Source organism: Hyla sarda, chromosome 1, assembly GCF_029499605.1.
Source record: "Hyla sarda isolate aHylSar1 chromosome 1, aHylSar1.hap1, whole genome shotgun sequence".
Taxonomy (NCBI): Eukaryota; Metazoa; Chordata; class Amphibia; order Anura; family Hylidae; genus Hyla; species Hyla sarda.
The window spans coordinates 525,753,209-525,771,745 of NC_079189.1; the positions used below are offsets into that span (position 1 = coordinate 525,753,209).

Sequence of the window (18,537 nt, forward strand, 5' to 3'; positions counted from 1 at the left end):
CTCCACCCTTCTAGCCATCTTCTCCCCAAGCACAGCTGCACCCTCTCCATTGAGGTGCAGCCCATGCCCACGGTAGAGCCGGTATTTGACAGCGAAGTCAGCCCAGTTCTCCATGAACCCAAACCCCTCCTTCCTACACCAGCTTCTGAGCCACTTGTTTACCTCCCTAATCTCCCTGCCTCTCTGGTGTGGCTCATGGTACAGGTAATATTTCAGAAAATATTAACTTGGAGGTCCTTGCCTTAAGCTTGCGGCCTAAGTCCCTGAAATCATTTATAAGGACACTCCACCTACCTCTCACTTTGTCATTGGTGCCAATATGTACCATGACTGCTGGGTCCTCTCCAACCCAACCCAATCCGCGATGTGCCAAACTTGAGTGCCAGGAAGACAACACACTGTTCGGCGATCCCCCGGTCTTTGTGACAGATCGCCCTGTCTCCCCCTAATAATTGAGTCCCCCCACTACCAGTACCTGTCTGGCCTGACCTGCACTCCTCCCTCCCTCCTTACTGGAGCAGCCCCCCCCCGCTGGCGGTCAGAGGCAGAGTCCTGCTGCAGTACTGCTAGCTCTGAAATGGCATCCCCTCATCTGCCAACCGAGCAAACTTGTTCGGGTGTGCCAGTTCAAGACTAGCCTCCCTGACACTTTTCCCTCTACCCCGTTTTCTAACTGTAACCCAGCTAACTGCCTGACTGTCCTGCACCTCCGTCCCACTATCCTCCCCCACCTCTACCCCAGTGAGTACTTGTTCAGTGAGCAGGAGACTCCTCTCTAGATTGTCAATGCGTCTCAGTGTTGCCAGTTGCTCCTCTAGATCCAGGATTTGGGCTTCCAAATGAACAACTCGCACACATTCGCACAACAATATGCACCCTCAAACTACTGGATTGCATACATTGTGCAAGATGTACATCGGACTGCATCTTCCAACATGGGGGCCATACTAGATTTGGGGATTGCAAAAATTAACAGTAAAAAACAAAACAATCAAATGTTTCAATTTAAACTCCCTGAATTTAAAGTCCCTTAATTTTAAGTCCCTCTCACTTTTATACTTACACTCAATTGTATACGTCACACTCTTGTATACAGACACACAATCGCCAGCTGAACAATCGCTTAGTGTACTTGCTTTTGTATTTACCACAACCACCTCTCTTCCACTGCCTGGAAGTGAAAGCAAATGGTTAGCTGGCTGTAAGCAGCTTCAATTTATCAGCTGCTAATTATTTACCTACTCCACCCTCTCTCCACCTGCACTCCTCCCAGACAGAAAAAGAGAGGGAAGAAAAACAAACACACACACAAATGCACTCAAATGCTCACAGTACTTCTTACAGTATTCCCTTAATTTTAAGTCCCTCTTACTTTTATACTTACACTCACTTGTATACAGACACACAATCGCCAGCTCAACAATCGCTTAGGGTACTTGCTTTTGTATTTACCACAACCACCTCTCTTCCACTGCCTGGAAGTGAAACAGTATTTCTCTACAACAGCAGCAGGTGTGTACTTTTGCCTGGAGTTTCACAGTATCTAGGCTCTTGAGACTTTAACAGGAACAAAATGGTACACCACTTAGATGTACGCACAGGTCACACTTAATGAAGGACAATATGTTTTTAGTGCTCTGCTCACCCTAACTAGCTGGCTACTATTAGCTTTTCAGTTGTTGTACACACCAGTGCTTCAGCACACAGTCGCTGTGTACTACACCCAAAATTGCACTCTCTCTCTTAATCTCACTCCTATCCCTGTCAGTGCTTCTATGCTGGATTTGGGCTTGAGGTGAATCGCTGCTGTAAAAAAAGCTTTTCTGTGCAACAAAATGCTCTCTGTCCCTCTCTCTCTGAAATAGAACCCTAATGTGAGTGGCCGCAGGATGGCTGCCAATTATATAGGGCTGTGACATCACAGGGGTGGCTGGCTGCTGATAGGCTGAATGTGATTAAGCGACATCCCGCCTACCCTTGTTCCCTCCTTCCCAGGATTCCTTGCTCCATGTCCTCACATGTGGATCTGCCATTTTAGATGCCCCTGGAGCCTGGACCGCACTAAATGGAGTTTAATGAAGCTATTCGCGCAATCGAATCACGGCAATATTGGCATTCATCGCGAATCAAATTTCTCCAGAAATTTGTAACGAATTAGGATTTGTCAGATTCGATTCGCTCATCCCTATTCACTATGTTCGTAAGAAGGGAGGGATCAGTGTCCTCTGGAAGTGACGATATTCGCGAATATTTGAATATTCAAATATACTAAATATTCTTGCTCCACACCGACTCACACAGTAAATAATATTGGAGCCTTCTTTGGACCACAAGCTGGAAGCAGGGATGATCACTTTTTTTTTTTTTTTTCACAGTACACATCATTGTTGTGATGTGTACTGTGAAGGAAAAAAATACAAAAACGAATATTCATCATTACGAATATATAGCGCTATATTCTAAATAGTCACAAAATCGCGAACTAAAAATTTGCATTTCGAATATTCGCGCTCAACACTAATGGCTAGTCCATGGTAGAATTTTTTTGTTACAAGCTATAACTGTATCTTTCCTTATAGATCACAATACACAGTACAGAATGTTAGAACCAAATTCCTGCCACCATGAATTCTGTGCATTGCAATGTACCCACAGATACCATGAATCCATGAATGAACAACGTTAGATAGAGAGCCAAGATGTGAAGGAATCAATGTCTTATACTGCACTTGCAAACAACAATTTTAATAACAAAGTAGTTATCCAGCCTATAAAATTCAAGGCCTATCCTTCACTTAATTGGGATAATGCAGCAGTACCTGGCACTGCTGCAACTAACAGTATGGGAATGCAAGAACAAGCACTGGTAAACATTTAAAAGGCTGTGGCGCAAGCACAAACCCCTTATACAGCTGATCAACTTGGGTGCCAGGAGTCTTCCTTATGCTAGTGTAGTGTTAGCGCCTCTTCCCCCCTTTTTCCTACAGAGTCTGGGTTCACACTACGTTTTTCAACTACGGTTGCCGCATACGTTTTCATTAGTGAAAACGTATGGAACGGTATTGAAAACCGTATACATAGGCAAAGCATTGCAAACCTTATGCACCCTGATGCATACGGTTGCGTACGGTTTGCTTGCAATACATTTTTAAACAGTACTCCAAACTGTGTTTGACCACGGTTTTGACCCAGTTTTAAAACCGTATTGCAACCGCATACCTTTTTATAACATGGACGTCAATGGGAAACGCACATGTATACAGTTCCATACGGCAAAACCGTATGCGGTTTTTTTTTGCACATGCGCATTTGCATCCTAAAGTCCCCACCCAAGACCCCTCCCATTAAAAATGGACAGAATTTTCAAAAACATATTTTTTTTTAAATAAAAACGGACGGAACAGTATGCACTTTTAAAAACAGTATACTGTTTAAAAACTCATACGGTTTACTTTTTCCCATACTGTTCCATCCGTTTTTTCCCATACGGTTTTTGATAAAAAACTTATGCTTGAACCGTAGTTGAAAAACATAGTGTGAACCCAGCCTTACACAGATAATACAACAACTAACTGGTAGGACATTTTTCAGTGGGGTTGTCACATGATTACATTTGCGTTCACTCACAATAAAAATAAAAAAAACAGCTTATTTGTGTATTGTTGGTACAGTATATACTTGTTATGGGGTCCCAGATGTTCTTCTTATGTAATTGTTTGTGACAAATGCATTAATAGGTGCATACCTGTTAAAATGTTATGCACTTAGATTTGCTCAAAATTTGTGCCACTTTCATAGTAAATCTGGCTGAAATTACATCTCCTTGGGACCCGCACCCACTTTTCTCAACACTTTTGAAATTTAGTAAGTAATGAGAGAAAGCCATTACATAAAGAAATCAAATAAATTATATTGCAAAATCATCTTTAAGTTCTTCTCTGAAGCCGCTTAAATGTAGGTTAATGACTTCAAAGAGAACATTGGGCCAAAACCTGTTAACTTTGGGCATCTCTCAGATGTTCAAGAAAAACAAGTCAGCAAGAGGTCACAAAACCCCCCTCACCTCCCCTTCAACAAATTACAATGGACAGTTTTCACTAGGCCTCGCCATCATGCTGATTATGTTAAACAGAGGTAAAATACAAAACAGAGATGTGCAATCCAATCCCGATTCTTCTGAGGAGTCCACTGTAAGATATACATTTTCCTTTTGCCTTTCCTCACATTTAAATGTCACAGAGAATGACTCACAGTCTCCAGGGAAAACAAAATGTAACAGTAGAAATCCTTACAATCCAAAACTCATGTATTTTCCTGCATTTTCAAGAAAGCAAAACCCGCACTGCATGCTACACATGAGAATGTCGATTCACTTAATATTTTTTGGCATTTTGGATTTAATTATTGCCATTTGAAAGTTATCATGTTGTTTGTTACCAGTAGAACTATGGTTTGTAATTATGCTTATGCTTAGGTTGGTTCTATTATATCAATCTGTAGCAGTTTTTGCTTGGAAAACATGTTTACATTTTATATTCAGCTATTCGTACGCCAACATTAACTCATGAAGTGTATATATTTACATACAGATGTGTAGCAGAAATGTCTGTGACCAACAATCCAGACACATGTAGCAGTAGAATCCCATTCAGATGAACAGGACTAATTTGCAGTTGCATGGATCACAGTGTAGATTATAATTCACTTTAGAGGCCACAGTGTGAACTAAAATTCTGTATTATATTCACAGAGACACATTCTGTGGCATTACTATATTTGGAGGCACAGTATGTGACAGTATTATATTCAGGTGCACAGTGTGAAGATTTTCTCAGGGGCAGTGTGTGTGGCAATATTATATTCAGGGGAACAATAAGCGGTAATGTTACATTAAGGTGCACAGTGTGTGGCAATATAATATTTAGGGGTACAGTGTATGTGGCAGTATTCAGGGGGCACAGTATCTGTCAATATTATATTTAGGGGCACTGTATGAGGCAGTATTATAAGGGGACACAGTGTATAACCGTTTTCAGGGGCACAGTGTGTGTCAATATAATAGTCAGGGGACATAGTGTGTAGCAGTATTATATACAGGGGCACAGTGTGCGGCAGGATTATATACAGGGGCACAGTGTGTGGAAGTATCATATTATGTGCCACAGGATGTGGCTATATAAGAAGCTTGTCTTAATAAATAGGCTGAGGACCAGCTGCAAAAGGGATGAGGCAAAGATGTCTGGGTGGAAGCTCTGCAGAAGTGAGATACAACTGGAAGAAAACATGGCGGTCTTGGCCAGATTGAGAAGAAGATAAAAGACTTCAATCAGAGAAGATATCATCTGTGAGGTATGTAAATGCCTTTTCTGCTACTGACCATATCTGATCAGTCGATGGAAATGTTTTTTATGCCACTGACCATATCTGATCAGTCATCATAGCAATCTAGTTTGTGAAACAACCACTGCCAGCATATCCTTACCGTTGTTCAGGTTATTTAGTAAGCTGTAGTTTTAGATAGTTAAAAGGTCTATTACATGTGCATTACCTTATAATTGGTAATTGAGTTGAGATAGTGTATTGTGGCACATTATACCATGGACACCCACCACAACCGGTTGGGAACTTGTAGCTAAAATCAAAATCTTATCCCTGCATATGAATACACAAATAATCAATCCAACAACAGACAAGGTCCTGGCCTGTACATCTCGACCACAGTTAACAGAACATTCTGTAATAATTCATCTGTCTGTCAGCCAAAGCAGACAAGACTGTATTTCATGCATCCATCCTGGACATCATCATGGATTCATCCTCTGAGGACTGGCTGTACAGTCATTACCCCATCTCATTCAGTAGAAAAGAAAACAATTTCAGATGGAACATTACAGCAAGATGCTGATGAAGAAACATGACTCATGCCCTCATATTCTTATTGATTGACTGTCACTACCGAGAACTGCTCGTGTCTCACTCCAAGTTAATCTAAGGAACATCAATAGAAAATGTGAAAGTAACAGATATATGTCTGCAGTTTTACATCAAGTTATGCTCTGTTGCGCCTGCTACAAACATGTCTTGTCCAGAAGTAAGACAATAAGTCATTATTCACCGTATGATGGGTTATATTAACTTACCATGTGCATCAACATTCAGGATGATTGTTTTCATAAACTAAAAAATGTGATGTATAATACAATGAATAGGTATTTACCCTTCACAAAGTCATATGTTTTTAAAACGTCTGAATTCAATTTAAGTAGTCTTCTGCACTTTGTATCACTGATTTTCATGTAAATTTGCAGCATAGCTCAATTGTAGACTAAAACTTAATTAATAAGTACTCAAAAAATGTCCTCGCAAACCTGGACACATGACAAAATACAATAACAGGTGCGCAAAAAAGTTACCACACAAAGCAAACAATTGAATAAACAATAAAAATTGTTAAATACTAAATAGTGGTATCACCAATAATGATTATCACTGATATAGTATAAGGTAAGTAACAGCTTAGCTACCTCTTGCCCTGACCCCGTGACTCAGGATGAGACAACAGGTGGGGATTGGTCCGGAGCCTGGTAACTCCCTACAAAATCCCTAATTAAGCCTACTCCTAGGCGGAGTTAGTGTCCTCATAAGGACGGTCCAGCACCGGAACCTCCCCTATTGTGCTGTTGTACCCTACAATGAACTACCTCTCTTATAAAGAAAAGAAGCTGTCTCTAACACCTATCCTACTGTACACAGGGATAATAAAGGTACAAGTAAAGGTGGATATTAAAGACAACTACTGCAGAGAGGTTATATCTTGTATTTATAATGGGGTATACACAGATTCCGGCAGCACCATATTGGAAGTTATACAGAATTAATCAGTACTCTGTACTATGGACGGTAAGTGATGTAACCAAGCCCATGATAGTTTAGACGAAAAGATGAACATATTACATATGGGCCCATATAGCCAGCATACATGCTACAGATCTAAGTAGCATAACTGATAGTTAGATCACCAGAAAAATTACTAAGGCAATAATATGGTACCTATATAATCTGTACCCTCATTACTTATCAGTATGACCAAATACAATTATGATTAAAGAAAATCTATGAGATGCCACAAGGGGCTGATACTTAGGCTTTCTGATAGTAGTCATACTCTCAATCTCGACACGTTTCCTGTACCCTCATCGTCAGGAGATAGATAAGGTATTCGGTAGCCAACGCGCCATCCTGGGTCTTGTGCTGTGACCAATACACAGGAAGTCTAATGACGGTGTGTAACATAATTTTAAGCTGCCTAAAGCGTCCCCTTCTCACAGAGCCATCCATCACCGGATATGACGTGACTCGATTAGAGCTCTGCCCTCAGCCCGCATTGCATCAGACTCTGCAGACCATCAGGGAAGGGGGTGTGGCCTCATCATCTTGCAGAAAGACCATTGGTGCATTACTGTCACTCTATGGATATGCATTGCTATCATGATAAGTATAGGGGAAACAAAGATACTAAATACCATTGCGTGCCTCAGCTAACGGTAACCCCATTTACTTAGGACACACTTAGCAGAAGATATAAATAAATAGAGAGCTACTGCTAATAAAGTATCCTATAAAAATCATAAAATGGACCAAGGTGCGGTTCTCATATATGTGAAACATGGTATCGTATATATCCAATAATTCAGGACCATAGATATGATATCCAATGCTGATACACAGAAGGGGGCGACACCAAATTAGAGGAGATGTCCTAGTACTTAAATGTAGGTAATAACATATGATGTATACAGAAGGTGCCTATACAAATGGAACCAACTATAGAGGTACTTCAGAATAAGATGAAGCAACAGCATAAGGTACTATCTCATACCGGATAGGCAGGATTCTCATGTTAATCCAGACATTAATATTACTCATGTTGGTAGATAAGATACCTGAATCAAGGCTTCAAAGAGGATAAACCAATGAAGAAAGGTGTAAGGAGGAAGCTGAGGGGGAAGGGGAGGGGGGAAAGGTTGCAGAGTAGAGTGATTCACAGGAAGTATCCAAAGTGCCTCATTAAGACCCCATAGTGAAAAAGAGCGTAATTTGTAAATTTAATTTATATCAAGGTCCGCAACAATTGTCAGTCATTGAGGTATATGGAGACTGTTTGATTGAGACTGTTAATACTCTATGGATGTACCGCAAGCTGTTAAGTAAAGTTTATGCAAGTTCAAATTCAACTACCTTGTGGACCTTCAGTTTTTATTCTTATGCACCTATCGTTACTGGGAAGGGCGGCGATAGGCCGGAGAATCAACTCAGCATACTAGCCCTCAGCCTGGCGTCACGAACTATAGGATTAACATTAACCCCTCAATTACCGAAACAATACTCCCACTACCAATACCCCCCAAGGGCTACCACATTAGGGTATTGGCCCAGTAAGAGAGACAGCTTATTTTCTTAATAAGAGAGGTAGTTCATTGTAGGGTACAACAGCAAAACAGGGGAGGTTCCGTGCGGGGCTGTCCTTATCAGGACACTAACTCCGCCTAGGAGTAGGCTTAATAAGGGATATCGTAGGGATTTACCAGGCTCCGGACCAATCCCCACCTGTTGTCCCATCCTGAGTCCCCCCCCCCCCCCCCCCGAGTCACGGGGACAGGGCAAGAGATAGCTAAGCTGTTACTTACCAGTAGCAGTTTTTATTGTTTATGCAATTGTTTGCTTTGTGTGGTATCACTCCTGTTTTTTCATTTTTGCGCACCTGTTATTGTATTTTGTCATGTGTCCAGGTTTGCGAGGACATTTTTAGAGTACTTATTAAATGTTAACTTTTAGTCTACAATTGAGCTATGATTTTGTTGGTAGACTGTATATATATCTACTATTGAAGTGTTAAATTTGTAGCATACTTAAAATTTCAAAAAAGGGAAACGGAAAATAAAATATGTACTTGTTCCTTTTAAAGGACTTGTTTAAAGGTTAAAGAAATATGGCTGCTTTCTTCCAAAACTGTGCCATAGATTAGGGATCCTTCCTATTAAAGTGAATGGAGCCGAGTTGCATATGAGACCTAGCCTATGGACAAGAGAGGTATTGTTTCCAAAATAAAGAACTTAGACAGCCACTGCTTTGAATCACAGAAATGCATCAAACCTAATTGACTGTGTTCGGTCTTTTGAGATGAATGGGCACATATTCGCCGAAAATAGGGCAATAACAAATGTAAATATAACTGTATAAGAAAAGATGCGTTGCAATTGTTATTTTATGGGGAATGTAAGTATTTCATAATGCAGACATGTCAGTGGTAATAGGTCATCTTTTACCTGTTCCTGACATCTGACATACTGTTATGTCATTACTAACAGTGGCCAGGATAACTCTGATCCCAACTGTTGAATGCCATAGATGCAGTAGTCCATAGCAATCACAACATCTAAGTCAGTAGAGACCTGGTGGCACCCCCTGTCATCAGAAGGTAGGGTGCCATAATAAAACATTCAGATAGCAATACAGTGCAATATATAAGTACAGCACTGCAGTGTATTGTATAAGCGATCAAGCCATTGCTCATTTACAGTAAATGGGTGTTCCAGCCAAATACATCTTATCCCCTATCCAAAGGATAGGGGATAAGATATCTGATCGCAGGGGGTCCGCCGCTGGGACTCTCCACGATCTCCGTGCAGGACCCGCAATATATGTGGGGCTACGTCCCTGCGTCCCTGCGGCGGGCCCCTCGCAATCAGACATCTTATGCCCTATCCTTTGGATAGGGGATAAGATGTATTTGGCCAGAATACCCCGTAAAGTTGCATAAGTGTGGAAATGGGAATACTTAAATTTTTTTTAATTGTTTTAAATTTTTTGTCCATTTAGAGGAAGTTTTAAACATTTATATAAATTGTCCGGTAATATCATAGGCCTATATGATATTACATTACAACCTGTGTACATAAAATACACCTAAGGCATGCCATAACAGACCAATCAGATCGCTTCTTTTATTTTTGAAAAGCCCTCTAAAAAATGAAAGAAGTGATCTGTTGCTATGGGCAACTCAGCAACTTTTCCTCTGGAAAGGTTTTGATTAATCTCCCCCATAGTGTACAACTTCGGACAAAGAGCTAAACAACCAGGATCAGAGCAGGTGCAGCTTCTGGGACTATGACACTATGTATTGTAGTAATTTTCTTTGAGAGAACCCCCCCATAAAAGGCCACTATTTAATTACCCCTCAATGAGGTTTCGCTGTTATAATAATTAAATGAAACCATAAAAGTAGGCATATATCCTGATGTGGCAAATAATTTCTGCTGCAGATTTTGCAACGAATCCGAAAAAAAAAAAAAAAGAACATCAAACCATGTTACAGATTTGGTCGTGGATTTGGTGTGGTTTTCACTCAACGCATTGGAAAAGGTGAAATCTACAGTAAAAATGTGTTGTATGCAAATCCTCAGTGCAAATTCGCACAGTTAGACTCGGATTCCTGTAGTTTTCTAGATCCTAGGATGGCTATACAAGAGAATGAGCTGAATTGTAAACATGGGTCAACCTAAAGAAAAAGGGTGGTGCTGTTCTTGGGGTGAAGAAAAACACCTCATGCAAGCGACAGCAATTAAAATAATAAAAATTTATTTTTGTTTGGGACAACGCGTTTCGAAAGACTAATGCTTTCTTCGACAGAACACATTAATGGACCTGATGAAGAGAGAATTAGTCTCTCGAAACTCATTATCCCAAATAAAGATTTCTATTATTATTTTAATCAGTGTCCAAAGTCATTAGTAGTACCGAGCCAGTGTATGCCTACAGTAAGCCCATTTTTCAACAAATCACTGTGAATTGCTATGCTAGGTTCACACTTAGGAAGCTACAGATGAGAAAATTCCATCCGGAGCTTCCAAGTGCGGCCAGCGCCGACCATGCGGAAGTCTGCCTAAAAAAGCGAGCTAATTTTTTTGGCTGTGAAATTTTCACATGTGCACTGTACAGAGGAATCCCATTGACAGTGACTGGATTCTGCTGCACCGGAATTTCCGACAGAAATTTCTAAGCAGAATTTTGATCAGAAATTCCAATGTGTAAAATTAGCCTTATTCTTCCAAATTTGTATTGAACATATAAATAGCTACGGTAATAATAAAAAGTAATTTTACTATTATACAGTATGTATTCAATACATAAATAGTATGCAATAATATAACTGTTTACTATTATATGTTCTCAATATATCAATCCTACCGACTAAATCATACAAACAGGATCTTTTTGCAAAGTAAACTGCGCGCGCTCATTTTTATTAATAAAGGTAATATCGCAGTAAAGGCTATAAGCCAGCTCTTTACATTTGCTAATGGAACGCTTACTCTTGGCCGTAGAGACATACTTTTATGTTCAGTTCCAGCTAGTGAACAGTTTACTTGTTAGCAATCCATAACAAAACCTATTTCACTGACACAGATAATCAGCTCTGTAAGGTCACAATGCTACAAAATGTGGATGAAGAAAAATATTTTCAGGAGGTCAGAAAAGTCAACATTTTAAGCTCTCCTTCCAGCTCCCTTGTAAATATGCTTTGATTTACTTATTGTTGTCGCTGTCGATCAAGCATATTCTTTTGGGGGAATGTAAAAGAATTTGAGGAGAGATCAAAGTCAGTGTCACAGGAAGATCATTGCTTCCAACCTCAGAGGACAAACTGAAGAGTAGGGAGGGAAAAGATGACACATTCACAATGAGTCTCCAACTAATGTTTATACAACAAAACAAGGAAAAGCACCAGCTACAAGCTATTAGAGACATTTCTGGCATGTCAAAAAAAAAAGAAAAGGTGCAAATATAAAGCAAGCAGTTTGTCATGCATTATATACCTCCTGTTGTTATCTACCAAAAGTAAATATCACAAAATTCAAAACAATTGACTACAAAATGTTGCATATTTTTTATTACAATAACAGCTTTTTGTGGTTGTCTTTTTTGTGTATAAAACTTAGATTAGAAGCCTCCCAGAGGCCAGGCATTTAGACACTTATCATGGCAACATATAGGCAGTACAGCAAGTCTAAAGAATGAGACAATGCTACATGTTTGCACAATCTTTTTAGTATAACCCCCCACCCGAAATTCGATTAGTTCAAGTAAGTGATAATGGAGCAGAGCCGTTTGCATACTCGGAGGGTGCCACGATCACATCAATGCCAGTTGTATTACCTTCTAGGGAGTTAGATGGTTGGTGCCAGATGCCTGTCAGGGCAGTTAGGGACTTTCTGACAGCCTGTGTGGCTACCATGTTAGATGAGTGGTGCTGCTGTAGCAACCAAGGCCATTCTGAAGGCCTTGTGGATGCCATGATAAGACTCCTATTACAGCCTGCCATCACAGTAAAGTGAATGCAGCACTTATGGGAGTGACATTGTGCTGATCATTGGGTATCCTAAAAGTTGGAATGCCACCCTTAAAACATTGATGGTCTATCTTAAAGATAGGATATCCATGTTTTTAACCCTGGGAACTTTCTTAAAATTAATGTGTCACAGATTTTTTTCACCGATTAGAGACAGATATTCAATTTTTTTTTGTTTTTTTTTTACTAGTCTGATTCTATTTTCTGATTATACTTTTTTTTTTTTTTTTTTTTAAATGGGGCACCTATTTTGCCCAGACTTCTGCTCTGTTATCGGCACCTTGAGAGATGGTTTACAGTAGGTGCATAAACATAGAATACAAAAAGAAGGTAGAAGCAGTACTCTTGGTTAAAAAATTGAGGCTCTAAGAACACTTTTTGATCAAAAACTGCCTCCAGTTTTTGACCAAGAGCGGTGCTGCATGCTTCCTTTTGTATACTTTGTATTCGTCATAGCAGTGGGCACCCATCTATTAGGTAGTTGTGTTGGCTATTTTTCTGTTGTTTTTTTTGCAGTACTGTTATCTACAGTTGTTACCTTTTACAGCAATACTGTCTATGATGATAAGGGGGAAGGCTGAGTCTCTCTCTCTTGATTGATGTTCATTATTTAAGGAGGGGCTGGGACTTTAGAGCAGGTGAGGATACATGCCAGGTTGTGGCACTTGAGCAGCTTAGCTCCACTATCTTGATACTTGGCTGAGAAGTTTGGTAACCAACATCAGCTCCAAGAAAGGTACAGTTTGCTAACATTCACCAAAAGCTATACAACAGTTTCCACAGCAAATACAGCTTACAGATTCCCTTAAAGGGGTACTTCAGTGAAAAACTTTTTTTTTTAAATCAACTGGTGCCAGAAAGTTAAACAGATTTGTAAATTACTTCTATTAAACAATCTTAATCCTTCCAGTACTTATTAGCTGCTGAATACTACAGAGGAAATTATTTTCTTTTTGGAATACAGAGCTCTCTGCTGACATCACGAGCACAGTGCTCTCTGCTGTCATCTCTGTCCATTTTAAGAACTGTCCAGAGTAGGAGAAAATCCCCATAGCAAACATTTGCTGCTCTGGACTAAAATGGACAGAGATGTAAGCAGAGAGCACTGTGCTTGTGATGTCAGCAGAGAGCACTGTGTTCCAAAAAGAAAATCATTTCCTTTGTGGTATTCAGCAGCTAATAAGTACTGGAACGATTAAGATTTTTTTTTTATAGAAGTAATTTACAAATCTGTTTAACTTTCTGGCACCAGTTGATTAAAAAAAAAAGTTTTCCACCGGAGTACCCCTTTAAATTTAAACAGTATGCTGCTTTTTGATGACTAATTATACTTGTTTTTTCCCCAAAAAACTGTTCCATTCTTGACTGTCAGATGTGTCAATGCATCTTAGTCCATCTAAGAGTGGTACTGCTTAACGAAAAATCATGGACAACTTATTTAAAGGCGGGATGTCATCTTGTAAATGCTGTGTAACCTATGTGCAGTGTGTTAATTTAGAAGTGGAGCTGAGCTTTTATAAAGCTTTTTGGGAAAAGATTTAGCATGACTTGTATTTTTAATCATATGGCACACTCGACATGTATTTTATTGGTTTAAATCGCTGCTCATTCTAGGCCTTAGAGTTCAGTGCATGCATGCTTATACAGGGAAAGACTGCCAGTCATTGAGTAAGAGAACTCATTAGATTCTTTGCCTCAGAATGAGGAGATTTAAATGTATAAAATACAAGTTAAATTATTATTATTTATTGAATCTTTTCCTGTATCAATTTGTTCAGCTTTCCCTGCTTTATAACATGCTGCTGATAGATCAGACTGCATAACCAATGTACCAAGTGACATTTAAATAGTTATGGAGTTTTCTCTGGAGTTGTACAGTGGGGATCAAAAGTTTGGGCACCCCAGGTAAAAAATTGTATTAATGTGCATAAAGAAGCCAAGGAAAGAAGGAAAAATCTCCAAAAGGCATCAAACTACAGATTAGACATTCTTATATGTCAACAAAAGTTAGATTTTATTTCCATCATTTACACTTTCAAAATAACAGAAAACAAAAAAAATGGCGTCTGCAAAAGTTTGGGCACCCTGCAGAATTTACAGCATGCACTGCCCCCTTTTCAAAGCTGAGACCTGCCAGTGTCAAGGATTGTTCTCAATCATCATCTGGGAAGACCAGGTGATGTCAATCTCAAAGGTTTTAAATGCCCAGACTCATCTGACCTTGCTCCAACAATCAGCACCATGGGTTCTTCTAAGCAGTTGTCTGAAAATAGGTGACGCTCACACAGCAAAACGTTTTCAGATGTCAATATCCTCGGTTCGGAATGTAATTAAGAAATGTCAGTCATCAGGAACAGTGGAAGTTAAAGCAAGATCTAGAAGACCAAGAAAAATATCAGACAGAACAGCTCGCAGGATTGTGAGAAAAACAATTCAAAACCCACGTTTGACTGCACAATCGTTGTGGTACACTATTCCACTATAAAGAGATACCTGTACAAATATGGTCTTCATGGAAGAGTCATCAGAAGAAAACCTCTTCTACATCCTCACCACAAAAATCTGCATTTGAACTTTGCAAATGAACATATAGACAAGCCTGATGCATTTTGGAAACAAGTTCTGTGGACCGATGAGGTTAAAATTTTACTTTTTGTCCGGAATGAGCAAAGGTACGTTTGGAGAAGGGGAACAGAATTTAATGAAAAGAACCTCTATCCAACTGCTAAGCATGGGGGTGGATCAATCATATTTTGGGGTTTTATTGCAGCCAGTGGCACAGGTAACATCTCACGAGTAGAAGGAAAAATGGATTAAATAAAATTTCAGCACATTTTGGATGCTAACTAAATGGAATATGAACACACCATCGAAATCCACGGGGGATTACATCAAGAGGCATAAACTGAAGGTTTTGCGATGGCCTTCACAATCTCCTGACCTCAACATAATTGAACATAAAAGAGCAGTGCGTGACAGACAGCCCAGAAATCTCAAAGAACTGGAAGACTTTTGTAAGGAAGAATGGGCAAAGATATCTCAAACAAGAAAGGAAAGACTCTTGGCTGGTTACAAAAAGCATTTACAAGCTGTGATACTTGCCAAAGGGGGCAGTACAAGATATATACGCTGCAGGGTGCCCAAACTTTTGCAGACGCCATTTTTTTGTTTTCTGTTATTTTGAAAGTGTAAATGATGGAAATAAAATCTAAGTTTTGTTGACATATTATAAGAATGTCTAATCTGTAATTTTATGCCTTTTGAAGATTTTTTCCATCTTGCCTTGGCTTCTTTATGCACATTAATAAAAAATTTTACCTGGGGTGCCCAAACTATTGATCTCCACTGTATGTTTGCTTTCATAGACTTTATGACACAGAGACTCTGTACATGACTTTTCTGTGTCCATAAACCTTACCTAGAGATTAGATGTATTGCCAGTTACCCAGGGGACTCAAACAAAAAATGACTTACCTGCATAATAATGGTGCATGATTTCTCATCTTCCTGTTCATTATGTTCCTTCCCATGATCTGGCTCAAGGGCTCTTGTTTGGTAGCACGTCTTACTCAGGTATCCTTCCTCACTTCCCTGTATGCAAAAATAACAATAGCATGGATCACAAATGGATTGCAGATTCCATATATATTGTTTTAGAATGATATAATTCTATATAATCTGATGACATGGGACCATATAGCATTAAGTTTAAAGGATTAGTATAATTGACAAAAATAATAATGTTCACACATAATATGCTACAGATAGCATGACAGAAGTCATGAGCACTAGCATTAGGAAGCATTAAGACCCCCCCTCAAAAAAAAAAAAAAAAATACTAGACATGTTTCATGTGACTGCCATTATTGAAAAACACTTAAGTGATTCATACTGTTAATATAAAAATCAATGTCTGTTTATTATCTATATAATCATCACATTTTGTTATCAGAACTTATAGATCATAAATCGCTTCTCCTTTACCAACCATTGATTGTATGAAGTGGGTCTTTGGCAGCTGCAGCATGTATTAGGCTATGTTTACATGTGTGTTCTGGTTTTCAATATAAATGGAACCCACAATGTGTTGCTGGCTCCAACTCACAATACACAGCGGGTGGCAACCTGAGGACCCTGTTGACTTATAAGTAGTGGTCTTTTAGGTTCTACAATGGTGTCTGTAGTTTTGACAAGAAACATATTGCTGCATGCAGTGCTATTCTTCTGAAGAATGACAGAATCAGTCATGGAGACTTCTCTCTTGCCCATCTCCTAACAGATGTGAAGGAGCCTTAGGCTGCATTTTCACTTGGTATTTTTTCTTTTTTTTTTTGGAAAACTAGAAAAACCACCACTGAAATTTTTGAGCCAAAGCCAGAAGTGGATCCATCAAGACGTAGAAGTATAAATGCTTATTTTATAACTCCCATTCCTTTTAAATACACTTCTGGCTTTGATTTAAAAACTGCAGTGGAAATCCTGCCGCCCCCCCCCCCCCCCCCCCTCCCCCACAAAAAAAAAAAAAAAAAAAACATGCCAAGTAGAAATGCAGCCCTATACTGTACAAGGTGCTTCATCTCCCTTCATTGTGAAAAGAATGAGAGTGTTTCATGTGAATCAATGAATAACTACCAAACCTTGCTTGTGCTCTCCATAAAGAGATTATGCAGCAGCTGAGGTGTCTATTCTAAGAAATAGAATATCCTTCTTACAATTATTAAGAATATTAGAAAAATGTACTTGAAATAATACGACCTGCAACTGCAGTGCATTCTACAATTTACAAAAGGGTGTTTAATATCTTATTTACAATAAAAATCCCAATCCACTCATATTTAAAAGGGCAACTCAACTATCCTAGTATGTCCCCTCTTCTGTATCACTGAAGGTAATTGCAAGGTATTTGTTTTCAAAAGTCTAGATAAATAATGACTAAACCTCAGAAAACATTTCTTCCATCAGTACAAAAATGTTACATGCAGGAGATATCATTAAACCAAAAGTAAGTTATTTATTAAATAAAATATTTTATTTACTTACATAAAGGTCACAAAAAGCCACCCAAGATAAAAACTGCAAAAAAATCTTTATGCCTGGAGCCAATATGTTCCAAAACAAACTAAAAGATGAAAATACTACAATGCAAACAAAAGCCACATGGTTGACCAGTCCAAATAATTCTTAGACTGGCCATACACATACACATCAGTCAAACCTGCTGTATTGGACTGGGCCAGCCAACCATCTAAAGTGTATGGGGGCCTCCTGACTCTCCCCTGTTGACAAATGTCAAGGGGCGAAAAGGTTCGGACAACTGAGTCTTAGCGTACCTGATCCCTTTGTTCTGGGGGAAGATACACTGCCGCCAGAAGTGTCTTACAACGAGTTACTCCACATTTCTGCAAATTGGCACGACCATGGCATTTGTAAGTTAACTGTGGTTAACAATTATAGAGTTTTCATATTTAGTTTTCAGAAAGTATCCATAGAAGAACAGTCACAATGTAGTTATAAAATATTACCCCAGGGAGTGGATTGGATGGTGTATACTATCCTTCTTATCTAGGCTTCCAGCAGTTACAATACAAATGTTATTTAAACATATCTGTCATTTATCTCTTACTCAAATGAATATGGATAAATCGGAGAGGCTCTTGTCGTACTAGTCACCACAAAGACCTGAGACGCCCAACTGACACCTATACCCACGGTGTCCAGAAACTATAGAAATAAATATACGGATTTGGGGCTCAAGGTCATGGATCTTATATATATTTAAATAAAATAATATAGGTATGTACCATACAAGTAAATAAGGAGAGGGATACAGTATAAAATAAAATAGATTTTCTTCTCAAATTAAAGCCAGATATTTATTATAGCAAAAATATATAGTAAAATTCCCTTGGGTATGTCACAGGGCCATTGTGACCACCCTACAGTAAAATAATTAAAATATAATAATAATACTGTTGCTAGTGGTCAAGGTGCATAGTTGAATTCACAGAAAATTAGAAAGGGATTATGGAATTTTACTATATATTTTTACTATAATAAATATCTGGCTTTAATTTGAGAAGAAAATCTATTGTATTTTATACTGTATCCCTCACCTTATTTACTTGTAT

At 39.0% G+C, this 18,537-nt stretch overlaps 1 protein-coding gene across 1 annotated transcript in view; it reads right to left on the reverse strand.

Annotated features, from left to right (window-relative positions):
- Positions 1-18,537, reverse strand: part of ATG10 (autophagy related 10) — a 164,910-nt gene that overhangs the window by 114,976 nt on the left and 31,397 nt on the right. Inside the window, exon 3 of the mRNA XM_056539110.1 lies at positions 15,884-16,000. Within this exon, the coding sequence (XP_056395085.1) occupies positions 15,884-16,000 (117 nt within the window). The remainder of the gene's footprint in view (positions 1-15,883; positions 16,001-18,537) is intronic.